The following is a 21,673-nucleotide window of genomic DNA, read 5'->3' as shown; positions in this document are numbered from 1 at the left end:
AATTTCTTATGTGAATGATAGGAAAGGAGTTAATAAATTTTCAATAAAAAGGTAAGTAACTTATCTAGAGAGAGTGCCCATAATTTAATTTAATTCAATAACATAAGACAAAAGAAAAGAAACAGTTGTAATTCATGAAATTTGAATCTCACACTACTAAAATATGAACTGGACCTTCTCTGCCTATACTCTATATATGTATATTATTCTATTTTCTATTATAAAGTTAGTCAATATTTGTATCTCCTGAGTTTATTAATACCTGTGTATAATGTGTAAAACTTTATTATTTCTTACCCTCACAAAGAAGTATGAACTTCTGTAAGCTGTCTGTATGTGTTTGTTTGTTTCTTAACTATTTCATAACCTTTGATTTTCTCTATTAGTACGGGAATGTATGACATTAATATTTTTCACTATGGTTTTATGTGAGTAATTGTGATTGTGTTATATGTAACATTATTTTATTTTTCGTATTTGTTTATTTAATCACACCTAGGGTTAAACCCTCAGTGGATTTGCAATTATTTATATTATTATATTATGTATCAAATCGGTAACATGAAATATATAGAAACAATATTACAAAACAAAAGAACAGAAGAAAAATATTTTTTAAATCAGTATATAGGTTTATGTTATAATAATAAAACTACTGAACCCCACTGAGTGTGCTAATGTTTCCAAATGAAATTTGGAATTATTCGAAATGAGGTAACATTTAGACATAATGAGGTGGTTAAATTCTTTCACATGTTTTATCTTTCAACTGTTACTGATTTCAAATTAGGACATTTCAAAAGTTGTGTTGTATTTATCAAAGTATATAATATGACTGCCAATTTTAGTATAAATACATAATTACATGCTACTTTGCTATCCCAAAACAACATTATATGTCTTGTTTATCACAGCTATAATACAATGAATCAGAAAAAAATTTTTTAATGGAGAAATTAAAAGGACTGCTGGTATTTATATTATAAAAAATAATTTAAAACGAAAGTGTTACCTAGTATTGACAAATTATTGGTGAAACAAAACAAAGCGAATGTGTATTAATAAAAGTATAAATAAAAATTTGGGGGCGCCACTTCAAAACATCCGTATATGACAGATTTGAACTGGGATCTGAACCAATAGAATTTGTCGTATAAGATACGACACATACCTCGCCATCCTTATTTATCGCAGGGGCACACATCACAACACCAAAAAACACAACGTAAACATAGTTGATGATGGTGAATACCATGTCGGAGAAGACTCACTTTGGCAATTTCGCATCGATAACAGAACAGGACTCGTCGCAACGTCAACAAACACTCAATTATAGGCCATTTGTCGTTCGATTCACTACGAATAATGGATGTTAATTGGTACGGAATCGGATTTTAAAGCAGGTATCTAGTTCCAGTGGCTTACCGTAGGGGTGGGTTGAAATGAGACCTCTTTCTTGTAATAGTTGGTAACACAGAAACAATCGAAGAATAACAAGTGATCTGGGTATTGTGTTCGATTGTCGGTTAACTTTTATGTTACATGTCTTTAAATACTATTGGTAGTAGGTATAGTTCAAGTAAACGATATAGTGTACCCTACCTTCCAACAGCTCCCTTTTAATAATATAGTTAGGGAGCTAATTATAGAAGATATATATATATATATATATATATATATATATATATATATATATATATATATATATATATATATATATATATATATATATATATATATATATATATATATATATATAATAAATATTTCGTTTATAAAGGTGAGTGGGAAAGTACAACAAATAATTGAAAATACTTCTGAATACTAATAAATTGATGTATGTAGCCGTTACTACGTGGTAGGAAATCATAATGAAAAGAGAAATGAAAATTTCAATGTTTTTCACCATAAAAGTAATGAATACTACTCACTACTGAATACTACTTACTCACATATATCTATATATACAATCGATCGCTTCAAAAACACTTCACTAACTTTCGTCGAAAGCTTCTGATAATTCCTCCTCCATATTCTCTGTTTCACTATCACTGTCATCATTTGAATCGAAAATGAATGTATTTCCACCATTAATATGGAAGTGTCTTATCTCCACATAGTCTTTTTCAACTAAAATTACTTTTTTAATCCTTTTCTGCCAGTCTACTTCGGTAATATTAGATACTTCTTCTTTAATTAGCTCTATTACCTTCTTATCAAATTTTGGAAAATTATTTTTACGCCTGATGCTTTCAATTTTCCCCAAATCAACTCGATGGGATTGAAAACACAAAAATAGGGGAGAAGTTTCAGTATTGTGTGTCCATACTTTTCAGCAATACTCTCAATGGCATACACTTTTTCAAATGTTTTTGTCTGTAGTAATCTTTAAAATACAAATTGTTATCCATTATAAAACTTTAATACTTAATCTTTCCTCGATTTTTTTTCGGTACTGTCGCGAACGTTAGGAAGCGTTGTTAAGAATTATTACACTATTCGCATCTAAATTTGGGATCATTGTGTTTTCAAACCATTCCTCGAAAGTATTCGCTTTTATGTTCTTATGATAGTCAACACTGCAGGCCACAAGTTTTTTCCACATAATTTCAAAGAATGTGGAACCCATCCTTTGATTCCTCCGCAAAGCACAATGATTAGTCGCAATCCTTAGTTTGCAGGCATGTTAGGCGTCCACATTCTGGAACCATCAGTCCACTCTTTCGTAACTGTCTATATTTAGTTATTTGTTCTGAGTATTTGTTACGCAATTCCATTATTCTTCTGCTTTCTATAACTGCTTGACATTTGTTTATTATTGTAAATCTAAATCCTAGTTTCTTTATACAATTCTGAAGAGTTTTGTCACAGCAGCTCACGTTATGGCCGAAAGTATTCAATTTTTCGATTCTTTCAGGGATTTCAAATATCATATTAGATAATGAAAGTCTGAACTTATGAAATGTACTATGAAACATTATCAACCACCTTCAAATCTCTACAAAGATGTGTGGATCATGCATAGAATTCACTTATTTGGTTGAAAAAAACCCTCTTAAACAACTACTTTCATATAAATATTAAATTACACGAAGGAAAAAGTACTTTTGAAACAATTCCATCTCTATGAACATTAAATTATAATGAACATTGAATTATAAGAAAATAAGTTTTTCCTATTCATCTTGTACACCAACCATTCAATATCCAGCGTAGTATTAGCTGGGAAAATAGATGCTTTTCGGCAGGCATATATCAGAACCTACTGTGTATGTATTTGAGGGAGATGAATGTTTCGAAATATTCAGTCCTAGATACAGTCTTCAGTTTTGATTTCCAGTAGAGGATTTGCTGAAGTGTAATATAAACCAGCAAAAAGTCCAATTAGTCAGTAACTTGTCGAATTCATAAATTTTGCCTACAAATTGAATAAAAAATTCTATACTTAGCTCTCTTTAGTGGTCGACGTGTCGGAAATCGATCTTTTTTCGTTTTCAAAACCCAAAATTCTCTTTAAAATTTTCGCCTCAAATTGTAAATACCTCTATTTCTTTTGACATACGTCTGAAGAATGAAATGTCCAGATGTCAGCGATAGTCTACATGAATACATACACTGGATGTTTTTTGAGAATTTAGTTAAGGTGCATATTTCCGTTTTCAACCTTTCGTCTTAGCATTGGCGATTAGGTACGTTCCATTTCCACAGAGCTACAGGGCTTTTCATGATGAGCGTTAATTCACGGATCAACCTATTCAACGGATCAACCTGAAAATTCCACAGTATGCATAAGTCAATATGACCTACACGCCTAAAATCTTTTAGACGAAGCGGCGTTGTCGCTTCTACTATAAAGTAGCGGCTTCTTTGATTTTTCAAATGGAACACCCCGTATATAATATCATATTATGATTCATTATCACTTTGTCAACAAACACATATACTGTTTCCCCATACCTACCTATCACCGTTTAGAAGATATAAATTAATTTCGATATTTTTTTTTCCAAACATGAACTTTTATAAATGCTGATAATCTTGAACTCTCTTGCACTAAAACGATCAAATTTGAAATGGAGTGGAGTGATACTATGAGGATCTTCACTACGAGGCATATTTTCATTTGCCTCATACAGGGTCTTCAAAAAATGCAGATACTTTGATCTCATGAAAAAATGAGTGGAACTCAATTTTTTCAAATGGAACACCCTGTATATTTCAACATTTTTGAGCTCTACATCCAATTTTAGATTAACTTTGTTCAGAAAATACTATTTCTATTTTGAACCGTTTTCGAGATAAACTGTTTCAAACGGAAATTGACGTGGTTTTCTTGCTCGTTTTTTGAATTCATCACTTATTTTGGATATTCAACTTTTATTTATACTTAGTAATATTTCTTTTTGATCCAATTTTTTAACTGTCTCAGATCAGTCAATTCGAAATTGGTATGTACCTATCTTAGAAAAAGTTACAATTTGTATACATTGAGGTATTGATCTCTAACGTACAACAATACACATTAATATTTTTTAATATTGTGCTTTGGAAAAATAAATAAACCAATTATTTAACGTCAGACTTTCGTTGGCATTATTGCTTGATCTATTCGCGGGCAGATGGCGCTGTACGCAACCTCCTTGATATAATTCGAACTCACTTTACATGTATTTCTTCATTTGAAACAACTATTTTTTTTATTAACACGTGTGCCTGCTGCCTCATTCGTAACCCTCCTTTGCGCGCCTGCTGCCTTGGGCTTGGTAGCTGATTTTCAGTCTCCCTCTCCGGAATCGGAAAATATCAATGATCATTTTTCTAAACAATTTACGGCTGATTGATCCCAAAGTTGAGATAAAATAAATATAGTTTAAAAAGACAAAAAAAAACACGCTTTTATGGCATACGAAACTAAATAATGAAAAATAAATATAGTTTAAAATACTAAAAAACAACGCTTTTAAAGAACATCGAACTGAAGTGTTGAAAATATTTTTTTAAATAAGTTTGAAACAATAACGAACGAAAAATACTAGTATTATTGTGAAAAAAAACGTGGGCGCTTTTTGCCAAATTTTTTTTATTAGTAACGCCCGCCGCTTTTTTCACAATAGTACTAGTTTTTTTCGTTAGTTATTGTTTAAAGCTTATTTTAAAAAAATATTTTTTAATTTTTAGTTCGATGTTCTTTAAAAGCGTGTTTTTTAGTTTTTTAAACTATATTTATTCTCTAGAGAATTTATCTAGTTGAAGTTGGGACGACTGCGAATAACCATGATGCTTCTGAGGGGACTCGAGCAGTGACGTACAAAATTTTGAGAAAATAATTTAGTTTTTTATGAAATGGGTGAATGTCGCCACAAAGTTTAATTTATTATAAATTGTGTGTGGTAACTAATTGACAGGTTTGAATTAATTCGAAACGTATTTTCTTCATATTAGAGAATGTTAATGAAAAGTTGTTTACTATTAGTTCATTTTTATCATTATGAAATAAAAAAAACTCAATTCATCAATTATATTAAAAACTATATGACATTCCAATAACTCTTCTTTGTTGTTCAATTGCTGTTTATCGTGTGATTGTTATTAACAATTTGTGGATATTTGTTGAAGATAATGTTCCACACTCCTAATATCCGTCACCGTAGGGATGTACTTTCAAATTTGTCCTAAGGCGTGAATAGGTGATAATCCGGCCCTGGACATTTGATTGATTACTGAGTAGAATAATAATAAAAATATCGGATATCCATTATCCATTTGTTATACAAGCGATAAAAAACAATGTAGTTTCATTCAACGGCAATCAAATTCAATTTTATATTTTTGTTATTGCATAGAAACCTACAAAATCTCATAAATATGATTAATATAATCTTTGTGTGAAAAAGAAAAATGTAAAAATAACATTCACTCATTCCTATCATATCAAAAATATGAATATTCAAGAAATGAAACAATTTTTTTATTGTAACAACTGCTTTAAAATGTATGTAAATATTTGAGCTGGGTGTGATAAAAAATTGAACTATTCCGTTTTATATATTTATCGCCATTAACTGTCCATGCACTTTGAAGAAACGTTTGTGTAGATGTTCAATTTTGTATTTTCATGAAGTTAGCAAGCTTTCATTTTATATTCTTTACTCACAAGAATTGATTAAAAAATAAAATGAAAATAATACCGGAAGACATGAATACTGAGTATGAAGTGCAAAAACGTTCATTTCTGAATAAAACAAATAATCGAAAACATATAGGTATAAAAATTTGTGATGCACTGTTTGGAACCTTTGGTGTAGTGATGAATATCACTGGAGTTTTTTTCCAACACCAAAACGTTATTTCAACACTTCGACACGTGTTTCGATCACCAAGTGATCATCTTCAAGAGGAATATCAGTTTGATTCTTCTTGAAGATGACTTGGTGATCGAAATACGTGTCGAGGTGTTAAAATAACGGTTTGGTGTTGTATTTTAATTTTGGTCAAAAGAGAAAAAAAGTAAAAGAGGAAATGTTTCAAACCAAGCTACTATTTAGAGGTCAATTGGGTGCGATTTTCCTTTTTTCCTTTCGGTTTTCTGGTTCACTGCATCGTAGCCCCTTTTCCCGCCTAATTTAAGATTTCCGCACTAGCCTGGCTGAATTTGTCGTTACAAAGTTATATTATCCGTGACATTCCACGTGTTTTGGACTGTGTTCGATAGCCATTCGTGCAAGTTTCCTTATCCAAGAAATTTCTACAAATGCTTCTCATTCGTCCTACAAATCAAATTGAATGACCATCTAGAGATAGGTTTCGGAGTGTATCCTTCCCAGAAGAAGATGAAGACAATAATTGTTATGTTGATGAAAAACTCTGCTGGCGGAGTGATATTTGACAACTGAATTCGAAGCCTTTGGATCTCTCGCTTCAATAGAAGGGAGATATTATGGAATATTACTTTGGGATAACCCATCAGCTGCAAATGGTATATTTCGGACAGCAAAAAATATAAGAATCCTAGCCAATGCTGACTTTAGAGATGAAGGCAACTATACAACAAGTTGAAAGATTGTGATTCTTCCATTATTCTACTTGAGATTCATGAAAATTTGCCAAATTTGACTACACAGTCTGATATCCACCAGCACAACACCAGGAATCCAATACTTGATGATATTTTGCCGGAAACGTCCGGCGATTTTTTTCAGAAGAAAACATTCGAAACTTCAAGGCTGTCCTACAGAAGGAGTCGTGGGATGACGTCTATAAAGAAATATGCCCAAACAAAGCTTATGAAAGTTTCAACAATATTCTTCAATATTATATTGAATTGATTTTCCCGGTGAAACGCTTCCGAAAGCAGACAAAAAAGCATAATTTTGACATTTTCACTTCGGAACTTCACGAACTGAAACACCAAGTAAACCTCTATTCAGAATGTGCTAAAATTGATAATAATTATACGGAGATATATAAGAGAGTGACCCAAACGTATAGGGAGAAACTAAAAGCCAGTTATAAGCAGTGCGTAAATGACAAAATGTCTATTTCCAGCAACAAAGTCAAATCAATGTGGCATATGGTACATACTATTCAAAAAAAGAATACGTGGTAAATGAAATTAAAATTCAACAAGATGGTATTGAAGTATCAAACATAGACATGGCCAACAACTTCAATAATGAGTTCTCAAATTTCATACAGCCGCGAAATGTAGACTTCGATTACATGAATAGCAATATCTCGATATGGGAAAAATCAATGTTTTTGCGTCCACTAACGGAACCCGAAATTATAGAATTGATAAAGAGCTTAAAGCATTCAAACGCAAGTGGTTACGATGAGATATCAAACAATTTATTGAAAAAATGTTCTTATGAACTTTGCAGCCCAATGACGTATATCATAAACTTGTCTACTGAAAATATAGTCTAAAACTAGCAAAAGTAACACTAATTTATAAAAAAGGGGATAGAAACCTCTATGAAAACTACAGGGGAATTAGCTTACTCTCAAGTATTTCCAAGATTTTTGAACTGAATTTAAAAAATCAATTAATGTCTTTCTTCACAACAAATAACCTTTTTTCAGAAAACCAACACGGTTTCACAAAGAACAAAAGTACAGAAACAGCACTTTATGAGTTCAATGAGCATGTGGTTAATGCACTTGATGGTAAATTCCATATTTGCGGATTGTTCACAGACTTCTCGATTGCGTTAATCATGACCTGCTATTAGGGAAATTGGAAAGATATGGTGTAAGAGGAGTTGCCCTAGATTTAATGAAATCCTAGCTGGAAAATAGAGGGCAACGTGTCAGTGTTGGAAACACTCTCAGTCAGTTGGCAACCATTAGGCAGGGTGTCCCACAGGGATCAATCCTTGGACCTATACTATTTTTTATATATGCAAATGACCTGATGAAATATTTTCAAGGATTGTCAACTATTCACACAGTAGCGTATGCAGATGACACAAATTTCATATTGAAGGAAATTGATGTAACGACCCTAGAGGAAAGAACCCAGGATGTACATAAACAATATGGGCAGAAAAAAATCACTTAGCACTCAATACATCTAAAACTGTGATGATAAAGTTCACAATTAGTAAGTGGCCCGAACATTTTGTTATCCATGAAAATGGGGATCTGCCAATTGAATCTTGTACTTCTACAAAAATGTTAGGTGTCACCTTGGACTACAAACTTTCATGGACTCCTCATATTGAGACCCTCTGTATTAAATTGAGAAAAAACTGCTATGCTCTGAGATTCATGGCTAATTTTTGTGGTAAAGAGATTTTACTGAGCTTATACTATGCGCCAATAAACTGCCACTTGAGATATGGAATTTTGAATTGGGGTACCGGATCTGTTGCTGAAAGAATATTTATTTTGCAAAAAATGCAGTAAGAATCATTGCCGGTATTGGTTGGAGAGAATCATGTAGAGATGCTATTAAAAATCTCAAGATACTAACTGTTGCTGGTCTCTATATTTATGAATTGTGTATATACGTTTATAGAAACAAGCATAATACACCTTTCCAGCAACATAATTAGCCAACTCGTTCTAGAGACAAACTGATGCCCAATATTCATAGAACAACTCTTTATCAGAAAAGTTTTCTTTATCTTGGACCAAAAATGTTTAATAAATTAGAAGAATCAATTAAAATATCACCAAATCTTAACATTTTTAAATCAAGACTGAAAAAGGCACTTATTGAAAAAAATTGTTACACACTTGACGAATTTTAAACTGTTTTTTTTATATTTTAATGACAAAATATCACAACTATGTGATAAAATTGACTTTCATTTATTTATAGTTTTTTTTTACATAATCTAAGTCAAACAAATAATTATATGTATAAACCTATATGTATCATATTTTTAGATTATTGATTACTACAAACATTATACTTTGTAACGTGTCCTGCCCTCAGACGTTTTCCTTGTCACTGTACGTATAACAATGTACTTTTTAACAAGGAAATAATAAAAAATTATTATTATTATTATTATTATTATGTTATTCATCATCTTTGGAAAAAACTAATTGAGAAATACAGAAAGTATCGAACTGTTATTATTGATGTTTGCAACTGAACTTCGATTTTTTGTCTTACCTGAAGATTTTTGTTTATGGATTTTCAACTTTCCCTGAGAACGTTTTTTGTAAATGGTATCTGATACCTTAAACATTACCATACATCTTTTCCAGTGATCCTTATTGTCTCCAATCCTTCATCTATTGTACATCAAGAATTTGTTGCAGAAAATAGAAAAATCGTTTACATCAGACTATGAGTTCTCTAAAGGTTTTAGTTAACAAAAACAGGTCGTAAAAATCCTCAAACAAGTCCATTTTTACTCTGAAATTGTTATTTGGGTGTCCAACTCCCATGCCTTCACCCCCACCCTTTATCAGCTTCCCCAACTTTTTAATTAGCAAATCAACTTTCAAAGTAACAGGATTGATATATATTTTATATCTAATGAAACCTCACAATTGAGAAAGTATTTATCGAAATGTACTCAAATAATTTGCAAAGAGCAATCATGAATTTATCAAAAAGGGCTGATTGGCTAAATTCAGCGCTTATACTAGATATACCTACTTATATTTCTATATAGCATGAATGAAGGCATATTATTATTATTTTTATGAATATTCGAACAATCATCGTCAAACTTTCAAAGTATTGTTGTAGAAACGATTACCATTTGTTCATTACATTAATTTTGTGAATTTTTATAGATTTGCATTCGAGTCATTATTGTAAGAATTATTAAAAACTTTCTGACCGATGCACATTTTCATTTCATGATTTTCAATAAAAACAACTTGCTCTCAAGATATATTAACTGTTCTTAGCAACTTGTTACCTTTTTCCAATATTTTCCTTAAGCTCCCAGAAGAGGTAACATCATTCAGATTTAAATTGTCAATTCCATATATCTCCGGAAACACTTTACTTACCCTCACCGTGCGATCGACATCAGGTGCGGGAATAATAACATTTTTTTCGAGGAGGAACAAAATAAAACGCGTCGCGAAAACCTGGGGGAGAGAGAGCAAGCGATACGGGCAGGGATCGAGCGGCGGGGAGACAAAACTCTGCCACAGTCGGAAAGTGTATTCGCTAACGTCTACGTCGAGTATTCTCCGACGCGCCTGCTCTCGCTAGTTCGAACGTAGTGGAAACACGCCTCCCACGGAGATGAGCATATTGTCTCTCTTTGGGCCTACGTGAACATCGTCGAGGATGCTGTCGTGGTGAACGTTCTCAGTGATAGTGACAAGTGACAGATTCGTTTTCGTGCTTCCTAAAATTTTTTTCTCACCATGGACGATATCAACTTCGCGGCCCAGTGCCTTCTGGAGATGTCTCACAGCAAGGACCATCTAAACCGCCCCCTGGATCTCTCCAAATCGCTCGTCAAAGAGATGGTGTTCGCGAATCCTCCCGGTCCGGCCGTCATAGTGGAGCACATCCCCCCCGTCAGCGCTGCCGCCGCCCCCTCTGAATCCTCCTCGTACATGGTCGCCAGGATCCTCACGGACCTGACGAGGATCAAACAGGAACCCGTGCCCGAGGTTCCGTCTGACGGCGAGGGGAATCTGACCATCGACGAGGAGCCCCCCGACGAAGGGGGTAACGTCAAGAGTGTCGTTAAAGTTCCGGCCCCGCCGCCGAAAAATCATCGCAAAGTGGACTCAGTGCCGCCTTCTAAAAAGTCCGTTGGAGTTCCTAGGGCGCAACCTTCTCCTCGGGTGGGTACACAGGTCAGGAAGACCCACAAGTGTTCCTATGACGGGTGCCACAAGGTCTACGGGAAGAGCTCGCACTTGAAGGCACATCTTCGCACACATACAGGTTTGTTTTGTTTTTGGGGTGTCGTCGGTGGGCGTGACTACAGGTGTTTTTTTTAGGAGAGGTAAAGGTGGGGATTGTTCTTCCAAACACATACACTTTGTATATGCATTTGTTTTTTGCAAACTAGAAGCTACCTAACAAAACTGTACACACTATTCTCATTGTATGTTTCGCAAACACAATTGACATCGTCAGTGTATAATTAATTATTGTTAATTATACACTGACAATATATTATCTGTTATCTTCTTTAATATTGAAATATTGCTCAAGTTTAGCCAATTCCTATAATAGGTAAGCAAAAATCTTCCAAATTACTAGTAGACTTTACTGTCAAATATATCAAAAATTAGAAAGAAATCAATGTGTTTTCAAGTATTTTGAATGCTTTAACTTTTCAGGCGATTAGTTCCTTTCCTCAATCAATAATTGATTCTTTTTTTTTGTTATCCATGATCTTTGAAAAAAACTAGTTGAGAAACACAGCAAGTCTCGAGCTGCTATTATTGATGTATGCAACTGAACTTCGATTTTTGGGCTTACCTGAGGATTTTTCTTTATGGATTTCCAACTTTCTTTAAGAAAGTTTATTATAAATGGTATCTGTCTCCAATCCTTCATTGTACATCAAGAACTTGTTGCAGAAGATAGAAAAGTCGTTTTAGTTAACAAAAACTGTCCATTTTCATTATGAAATTGTAATTTAGGCATCCAACCCCATTCCTTCACCATTACCCTTTATCAGCTCCCCCAACTTTTTAATTGGCAAATCACCTTTCAAAGTAACTAGTAGTGTTGTAGAAACGATTACCACTTGATCATTACTCAAGTATGTCAGTGGTTTTAGTCTATTAATTACATTAAAATAGTGAAAAATGTGAATTATTGAAATGGAAAGAATTGAAATTTTCTCGAAAATATTAATGATGATGTGGTTTTGAAAATGAAGGTTGAACGTGTGAAAGAGTTCGATGTTTGTTCAATGAACTCATCCAAATTGCCTGGGGTCGGTTGTCCAACTGTCTTGGATGCAAACAAATAATTAGATGGCTTTCAATTTGTGAAAGAATATCCTCATTCAACATTCTTGTAGGTTACTTAATATTTCGGTACGTTTTCAGACCTCTTCGCTGGATTTCATCCGTTCATGACGTTGTGATGACGGACATTTTTTTAATGGTACTTTCAATGAATAAAGTTGCTATTATCAATTGGTTTTAAATCCGCATTGGATGATGGAAATACATAATGCATATCATCAAAACATTATAGTAGGTTCTCTACTGACTAGGCTGAAAGAACGCTGGACAGTACCTGAACTTCCTTCTTCGAAAGCAGAAGGTCACCTGATCACAGAATTTGGTAACAGTGAGAAGGTGCGCCTCTACATTATGCACGTCCAGTTCGGGTACGCCTCTAACAAATAGTTCGTGGTTGGTGGATTGGGAGACGGGAACCTGTTGAATGGCTAGCAAGGTCACCTGATTTAACACCGTTGAACTATTTTCTCAGGGGTTATTCAGTAAATGTAGTTAATTTTTATAAAACTGAAATTGTTAAGGTGTCGGATTCGTTAAGAACCTGTTTACTCACACCAAAAATAATTCATAACCAGCTTTTTCTAGGATTAGGGTATCGCATTATTGAACAACAATTCAAGTATTCAATTTGATCTTATTATTTTTCAGAGAGTTATCATTTGGAAATTTATATAAATATTGTTTTTTTTTCGAAACTTTTCATTTGGTGCATATCACTTGAAGATGAAGGACCAACAACCATCTGGAAAGGAAACATTTGATAATTATATGTTTTCCTATGATGTATCATTCAGTATTGGACCAAATGGTTACGGCTTTCACGACGGTGATTTTCAGTGTCACTATTTTCTGGGTTTGAACTGGTTTGAAGTAGATTTTTGGAATTTAATCCTGACGTTTCGCTGGCGCTAGTGACAAGCTTCTTCAGATGTTTATACATCCTGAGTTAATCGGAGATATTTACTGTTATGGTGCGTTCAGTGATGAATCAGTCAGTCCTGTTCTCGGTCCAGTTACTGTTGATACACAGGGTGTTTCATAACTACGATACGAAACTTCAGAGGGTGATTCGTTGAGGCGTTTTAAGAAAAAAAGTTTCTATAAACATATGTCCGGAGTTGCTTCGTTTCTGAGATACAGGGCGTTGCAGTTTAAAAAAACGGTACCTATTCAGAAAATATCATAAATATCTTTACACCGATTTGATTGAAATTTGCTACAGTTTTTTGAAGTGTACAGTGGCGTCTAAGTGGGTACCACTGCCAACAATATTGAGAATAAAAAGAACGCCACTGATTTTAAAAATTTTTTTTAGATTTGGCAACTAAAAATAAACTTTTGTGGTCTCTTGTGTTTTCGTCATATCAAGCTTCGTTTTCGAGAAAAAAAATCACTTCTAAAACTATCGATGGACAACATAAAATAAAAACCAAATAAAATACACGACTGCAATAGATTTGTCATTGATTGTCTGACATGTTCAAAAATACCTGGAGTATTTCTTATGCTATTGCAATATTCGATTCCTCAAGTCAATCACATCTAGTACAGGAGTTTTATAAACAAGAGCCCTCAGATGACCCCTTAAATGGAAATCTAGAGGATTCATATCAGGACTGGGAGCCGGCCAATTTTGAGGTCTTTAACGTCCAATCCAGCGATTAGGGTAGGTGATGTCGAGATGCTGACGAGCAAGAACACTTAAATGAGCTTGAGCTAAGTCCTGCCTAAAACCACTTACAAGTACCGGCATTTCACCAAACTTACTACCCAAACGTTCAGCGAATTTTGTGAGAAATTTGCTTAGTCCGTAAATAAAATATTTGATAAAAAATTATTATTGTGTGCCATCGTATGAATCGACCAGTGTTAGGAAAATTATTCATGATGGAATCACTGCTAATTGACAACTCTAACTTTCACTGATATGATAACGCTATCACTGTCAGCTAGTCAGCTAGTCATGTGTTCATGACATGCGAAGTGATTTCAAAGTGGCTAAATATGAAGAAAACACAATTGACCAACAAGTTGTGTTTTTAGTTGATGGACCTAAAAAAAACCTACAGTCAGTGGCGTATTTTTTCCCCCAATATTGTTTGATTGTGGTGCCCACCGAGACTCCACTGGACCTAATAATTTAAATCCAGTAAGGGGTTGATGAGCGCCTCATCATTTCAAATAACGGTAGCAAATTTCAACCAATTTGGTGTAAGGATATTTAGTATATTCTATAAATACAGTTTTTTTAAACTTCAACGCCGTGTATCTTACAAACGAAGCAACTCCGAACATGTTCATGAGAACTTTTTTCCTCAAAACGACCTAACGAATCACCCTCTGAAGTTTTGTACCGTAGGTAGGACACACCCTGTATATGGAAACAATTGAATACAGTGAAGTGTTCTCTATTACCAGCAAAATATTTGTGAATCATAATATAGCTGGTAGATTTACACTGCTTGTTTGTGATTGCTGATGACTGATAAAATACGAGTAATTACTCCAGAAAGCATCTTGGGTCTTGATAGAACTTGGCGTGCTTTTATTGGTCTTGTCTCTTCTGTCATTTCTTGGGACTATTGCACTTTGGTTTCGATGTCATAACTATATATCCATGATTCGTCACAAGTTATAACCCTTTTAAGCAAATCTGGATCGCCGATGACGTCATTCAACAATTCCTGAGCGATGCTCATGCGACGGGTTTTTTTGGTCAAAATTCAGTAATTTTGGAACGAACTTACGAACTTCGCTGCCACATGCTTCATGCCCAAAATTTCCAGAAAATTGCATGCCATGAGCCAATCGATATGCCTACATCCCCAGCAGCTTCTATAATAGTGATTCGACGATTCCCCATAATACTTTTCTTCACTTCCTCGATATTTTTTTCGATTGTTGATGTGCAGAAGCATCCACGGCGAGCGTCATCATTCACATCTTCTCGACCTTCTGTGAAAAGCTTGTACCACTTGTAAACACTTTTATGACTCGGAGTAAAATCACCGTATGCCACTGTCAACATCCCAAGTATTTTGAGTATGATTTCTATTTTTTACACAAAATTTGATTCAAATTCTTCGATCCATTTGTTTCGATAGCAGAAAATCGCCGAACTCGTGAAACATTTCTAACTTTTTGCATATTTTCAATATTTTAATATCATCACTTGTTCACAAAAAGAATTTGAAGCTTCCATAACTTCCTAATTATTATATGCGAGCGCGTATAAAAGAACAAACAAGAAGATAAAACATTCAGTTTAAGTAGAGCCATGAAGATGATAGCACAGCCTGCTATAATAATTAGAAGTTATTAAAGTTTCAAATCCTTCTTGTGAACAAGTGTTGATATTAAAATACTGAAAATAAAGGAAAACTAGTTGTATCAATCAAAATATAAATATATATGTCGTAAATGTTTATAAAAAAGAAATATTATAATTAGTGGTGTACCCAAAAAATGATGTTGAAATTGTTTTTCCCAAATGTTTTGGCAATAATTGAGGCTGAGTACAATTTTTTACGTCATTTGTCAAAGATTGACTTCACAACGAACCCCCTTTGACGGTGTTGACGGTTCATCTTTGGTTTTCGTAGATTGACTTTTCGGTCAATTGCACAGATGGCGTCTTAATGAAGGATTATGACACAGGCTTCACATGAATTGAAGTTTTTAGAAAATTCCGATTTTCAATCTCTTACATTTTTTACGTTCGTTTTCAAATTAAATCGGAAGCTTGTGTGTGGCATGTTTGACGTCATAGTCATAGTTCCGTTATACATTTGTAAAAAACGTCATTTTGAAAAAAGTGAAATACAGATTATATAAATAATTTCACCAGAAAAGTTCTTCAATGTCATAGAAGCTCTACTCATAATAAGTTTCAACACTATCTGAACATTTCCATGTTTCATGAAGCGCAACTTGGAACTCAACTTATTATAAAGTTTCAAATTCATGAAATATGGTCTTGGTATATTTAACTTGTAACGAACTAGGAGTATTTGCTTTACGGTGATCTTATTTTCATAACATATTTAAGAAAACCTGATATGAAAAATTTTACCTCCGGTACGAGTGGATATTTACTTCACTTAATGTTCAATATATAATGTTTGTTGAAAACTAATGAAAACTTCATTTCACATTCCAATAACTCACTTGTTTTTTAATACAAAAAAGCTGTGTATCAGGTAGGTATTACTTCTCTAAGCGGCCTTTAAACTTTTTTCTGAAAATCGTATCAATCAATAACTCTCTCTTCAGAATTAACGATTTTATCCTACCATTTCATGTTTCATCTGTTAAATATCTGTCTGTTTTTCCGTTAATCAGCTGTCGCGCCCATACGAACGACAACTCTCAGAAGTTGAGAACTTGAAACTTTTGCGAGCTAAGGACTAACAAGGTCTCACCTTTTAACGTGTGATTCCTAACACGGTTGCAGAATCATCCCAGCTATATATATATATATATATATATATATATATATATATATATATATATATATATAGTCGATAGTCGACGTTTCGCCATCATCTCAGATGGCATTATCAAGACGAGTTACTACTTCGATTCGAGAGGTGTAACTGCGAAGCGAAGCAGTAACTCGTCTTGATAATGCCATCTGAGATGATGGCGAAACGTCGACTATCGAATAGTACCCAACGGATGAACACCCGGAAGAACAACACATCATATTCATATTCTACCATCCGTGAAAACCTACATTGTAATATATATATATATATATATATATATATATATATATATATATATATATATATATATATATATATATATATATATATATGATGAGCTGTTTTCTCGGGTTTCGCTCCGTGTTCTGTGTATTTTCTCCCCATAAGGATTATTTTCACAACGTTTCGGCAAAGTCTCATTTGCCATCTTCTGGTGATGTCTAGTTTTTTCAACTAGACTGATTACTTCGAACTCTGTGTCTCAATTTATAGGGATGTTTCCCTTTACCTGCGTTGCTGCCACTACCTGTGTTTGTTCGACTACCTGTTTTGGTCTTATTACCTGAGCTGCCTCTCCTGTCTCTGTTATTGTACCTGTATTGTCATGTACCGAGTTTTGCCTCTGAAGTTGAGCGGTCTGATTGCTTGTGCGAAGTGATAAAACGGATCTCCATGTTGTTGGTAATCTTTGCGCATCATCCCTCTTGTTCATATTATTAGGTCGTTTTTCAATTTCGATTGCCTCTCTGATTGTTCGTGAGTAAAAGTTTTCGTTGCTTGCTAGCATTTTTGTGTTGTCGAAATTGATGTTATGTCCTGTTTGAAGTACGTGTTGGAAGAGAGAAGACGTGGTGACTTTTCCCTTCACTGCTAGTTTGTGTTCATCTTTGCGAATGTTGATTCGTCTGTTGGTCTGGCCGATGTAAGTCCTGTCACAATCATGGCATGGTACTTCATACACTCCTTGTGATTCCAGTGGTATCTGATCCTTGGGATTACGAAGCATGGACCTTATTGTTCGTTCTGGTACGAACGAAGTTGATATGTTATGTCGGTGAAGAATTCTGCTGATTTTATCTGTTGTTCCTGCAATATATGGTAGTGTGGTTGTTATGACGGTGTATCTCGAGTTTTTTGTTGTTTCCGTGTGGTCTTGGCAGCCGCTTTTAAACAGCTCATCATACTTTATCCGTGAGAATCTTCGAGTTAACATATATATATATATATATATATATATATATATATATATATATATATATATATATATATATATATATATATATATACGTTTTGGCGAAGTCTCATTTGCCATCTTCTGGTGATGACTAGAGTTTGGACCTAGACTAGGTCTAGAACTTAAGTCTTCATTCTTTTTTGTAAGGCCAAAACAACACGAAACAACACAAGCACCGCAGGAAAATCCTTGAGACGCTCTAAGAGCGGTGCCTGTGCGAAAGTAGCGATTTTTATTATATTCCACATAAACGCAGTTCTCAAATGAAACAATTTTTGAACAGTAGAATTCGAGGTATACTGAGTTGAACCTCAAAACGATGAGCAGCCACAGTCCGTCGCGTATTTTTGATATGTAACGCTCTTGGTGGAATCAAATGTGTCAAATTACTTGAACACTTCCTGTGAAAATATCTATAGAAGAGAGACAGAAAGCGAAATTGTCTGACATGACACTATCATCCGGTTCGGAGACATTTGTCTTGTTAGAGAAAACCGATGTCTGGGTTTTTGTGCCATTGAATGGAACCTGGTTACTTTCACCCCAATTCGAAATTATTTCTAGATCCTCATTAAGATATTTCACCTCCTGCTGCCGGTGAAGATGTGCTTCCGCAGCTGATGTCCAGGGATCCGAATGTAATTATGAGATAAGTATGCTGTCATTAGCAAAGCAATGTATTGGATCCTTGGTTTTTTCCAATAAGTCGTTGATAAACAATAAAAATAGGGTTGGAGACAATATGGATCCTTGGGGAACGCCAGCGTTGATGGTGAAAGTATTCGAGAGAGATCCATCGACAGCCATTTGCAGGGAACGTTCTTTCAGGAAGCACAAAAATGATCCGACAAGTCATAGCATCGAAGTTTGCTGGCCAGCAAACCCTCATGCCACACACGATGAAAGGCCTAAGAAATATCAACCGCAATAGCTCTTGACTCTCCATGTTTCTCGATTGCGTTACTCCAAATATGGGTGACATGCAATAGAAGGTCTCCTGTTGATCTTTGTTTCCGAAAACCATATTGATGATCGCTCAAGATGTTGAAGCGTTCCAAATATTTGAGCATATGCTGGTTTACGGCTTTCTTTATGATTTCTGATATCACTGAAAGGAAAACGACTGGTCTATGGTTATTGGAAGAGTTTTCTTGCCCTTTTTGGGAATAGGCTGAACTCGAGCAATCTTCCAGAAAAAGGAAAATCTCCTTTCTTGTAAAACAGGCTGAAAAGTCTGCAAAATACTGGTGTGTGTTCATTTGCGCAATTTTTAAGGACGATGACGGGAACTTCATCAGGACCAGATGCCTTGTTGTTATTGACTAGACCTGACTAGACGCTGTCGAAAAGTAATTTCCGGCATTGTGGTTTCTAGTATGAGAATAGTAGGTGGTGCCTTTCCAAGAAAATCGACTGTGGAGTGGGACGCAAATTGTTCACCTAGTAGATTTGCTCTTTCTATGGCTGTTGTTGCAATCGAACCATCCGATTGTGTTAGTGGTGTAAAGTTCTGATTTACAGCTTTAGCTACCGACCAGAAGGACCTAGACCCGTTGGGATTGGCAAGCAATTTATCCCTAATTCTCTGATTGTGAAGTTCTTTGCTTTCATTTATTTCAAGTTTACAGTTGTTGCGAGCATTAATAAACTTGGTTCGGTTTTCGGCAGTAGGGTTTTTGCGCCACTAATGCCGGTAGGCAAGATTTTTGGAGGCGACAGCTTGCTCGCAATTTTTTGCTAGCAAGCAAGTTTGCCATTAGAAGGTCGTTTCATTGAAAAACGAATATATGCATCCATGGATGATAGAAGCACAAGTTGATGAATATTTGGAGCTGGCATCTAGCCAGGGGAAATTTCGGTAATGGTTTTGAAGATCCTCCTATTCAGCTGATCTGTAATGCCAAACTTTACGCGGCTCAAGGTGCGTATTCACCAGAAAAGGGAACAAGAGTGAACGAGCATTCTGCATCAATAATCGTCTGGTGAGTACGGGCTAGCGAGCGAGCGAACGTATGCTTGTTCGCGTTCAGAAAAGATCGAGAAGAAGGCGGTACATCAAAAGGTGCGTATTCAGCAAAAAAGCGAGCACAAGCGAACAGGAGCGAACAAGCGTGAACGAGAATTCTGCATCAATAATCGTCTGGTGAGTACGGGGTAGCGAGCGAGCGAACGTATGTTCATTCGCGTTCAGAAACAATAATTTTTCATAGTCAAACATATTTACCGTGCACGCACTGCTCGCACAAAGTAGATGGATCAACTACGACTACGAACTTGAAGATATTCGTTCTGGTGTGCACGAGACATCAATATGTCGAGAAAACACGAGCGAACATTAGCGAACACGAGCAAACATATACGAATGATCGCTCATGCTCGCTTTATTGGTGAATACGCACCTTAAAGAAAATACGTGTTCGCGGTCGCTTAGTGTGAACGGGATTCCCGTTCGCTCTTGTTCGCTCGTGATTGCTTGATATATTGATGTCTCGTCAACACCAGAGCGAATATCTTCAATTTCGTAGTCGTAGTTGATCCATCTACTTTGTGCAAGCAGTGCGTGCGCGGTAAATATGTCTGACCATGAAAAATTATTGTTTCTGAACGCGAACAAGCACACGTACTCGCTAGCCCGTACTCACCAGACGATTATTGAGGCAGAATGCTCGTTCACTCTTGTTAGCTCGTGCTCGCTTTTTTGGTGAATACGCACCTTTAGATTGTTCCCCAACATTCATCGGTATTTTACTCAACACTGAAATGGGTTTGTAGTCAGAAGATCCCAATGGAGACCTTACAGTGACTGTGTAAATTTCTGGTTTGGTTGTTAGGTATAGATCCAGAAGACTAGCATATTATCCATTATCGTCAGGAATCCTGGTTGGTTCATTAATAATCTGAGTAAGTCCTGACTGAAATATAACATATATACGATTTTCCTCAGACTCATTAGTTTCATCATTACTATATCCATTGAAAACAACTTTAACATTGATGCTCCAGTTATGTGAATATTCAAAGTACTGTTGTGTGTGTAAAATAAAAATAATATAAAAAACACGCAATTCTACATTTCCTATATGAACACCATCAATATTATTTAAACAATTTCTACCCTGTTTCAAAATGTTTCTGATTTTAAATATTATCAAAAAACATTTGAAGAAAACATCATCATCTGGGGCATCTAAAGATTGCCTGTTTCCGTGTTCTTTGACGGGACTAAAAAGGTCACGTCCTATCTCTAACATACAATTTTCGGATCCAGATAACAACATTCTAATAATCGTGTCGCCACGTGTTTTTGTTATTATTTCAACAAGGCCGCGAGAGATAGACTTGAAAGTGGGTGTGAAACTACGTCTGTTTTGGCTGCTTTATAGAATGCATACATTCAAATATTATGTAGAAGAAACGTACTTTGGGTATACATAGATGTACTATATTTAACTACGCAATTACCTGCAATAAAAATAACGTGTCGGAGAGTGCATGAAATGTGATCTTGGCAAACGTAATGCACTTAGCGTGTACT

General features: G+C 35.0%; 2 protein-coding genes and 1 long non-coding RNA gene across 6 annotated transcripts in view; 2 read left to right on the top strand and 1 right to left on the bottom strand.

The window, feature by feature from the left end:
• Positions 1-1,411, bottom strand: part of LOC111517878 (trunk) — a 28,623-nt gene extending 27,212 nt beyond the window's left edge. The window contains exon 1 of one of the 2 annotated variants that reach the window (XM_074183158.1): positions 1,272-1,411. Coding sequence is in view for 1 of the 2 variants with exons in the window: in XM_023174159.2 (XP_023029927.1) it covers positions 1,172-1,255 (84 nt within the window). In the remaining variant the exon portion in view is untranslated. Of the gene's footprint in view, positions 1-1,171 lie in introns of both variants that reach the window. The other variant, XM_023174159.2, reaches the window with a different exon arrangement.
• The window catches only part of LOC141485747 (uncharacterized), a 726,844-nt gene that overhangs the window by 20,558 nt on the left and 684,613 nt on the right, over positions 1-21,673 (top strand). The gene's annotated exons all lie outside the window — the stretch shown is intronic.
• LOC111517871 (uncharacterized) lies at positions 10,607-11,462 on the top strand. Its single transcript, XM_074182957.1, has one exon. It carries the CDS (start codon positions 10,846-10,848, stop codon positions 11,431-11,433), a length of 588 nt encoding a protein of 195 aa, XP_074039058.1. The 5' UTR covers positions 10,607-10,845; the 3' UTR covers positions 11,434-11,462.

The sequence above is a fragment of the Leptinotarsa decemlineata genome, unplaced genomic scaffold (assembly GCF_025532065.1).
Source record: "Leptinotarsa decemlineata unplaced genomic scaffold, Ldec_3_MD MMD2_tig00026330_RagTag_RagTag, whole genome shotgun sequence".
Taxonomy (NCBI): domain Eukaryota; kingdom Metazoa; phylum Arthropoda; class Insecta; order Coleoptera; family Chrysomelidae; genus Leptinotarsa; species Leptinotarsa decemlineata.
Note: the sequence above shows the minus strand (reverse complement) of the source record. Positions and strands in the feature narration are given on the sequence as shown.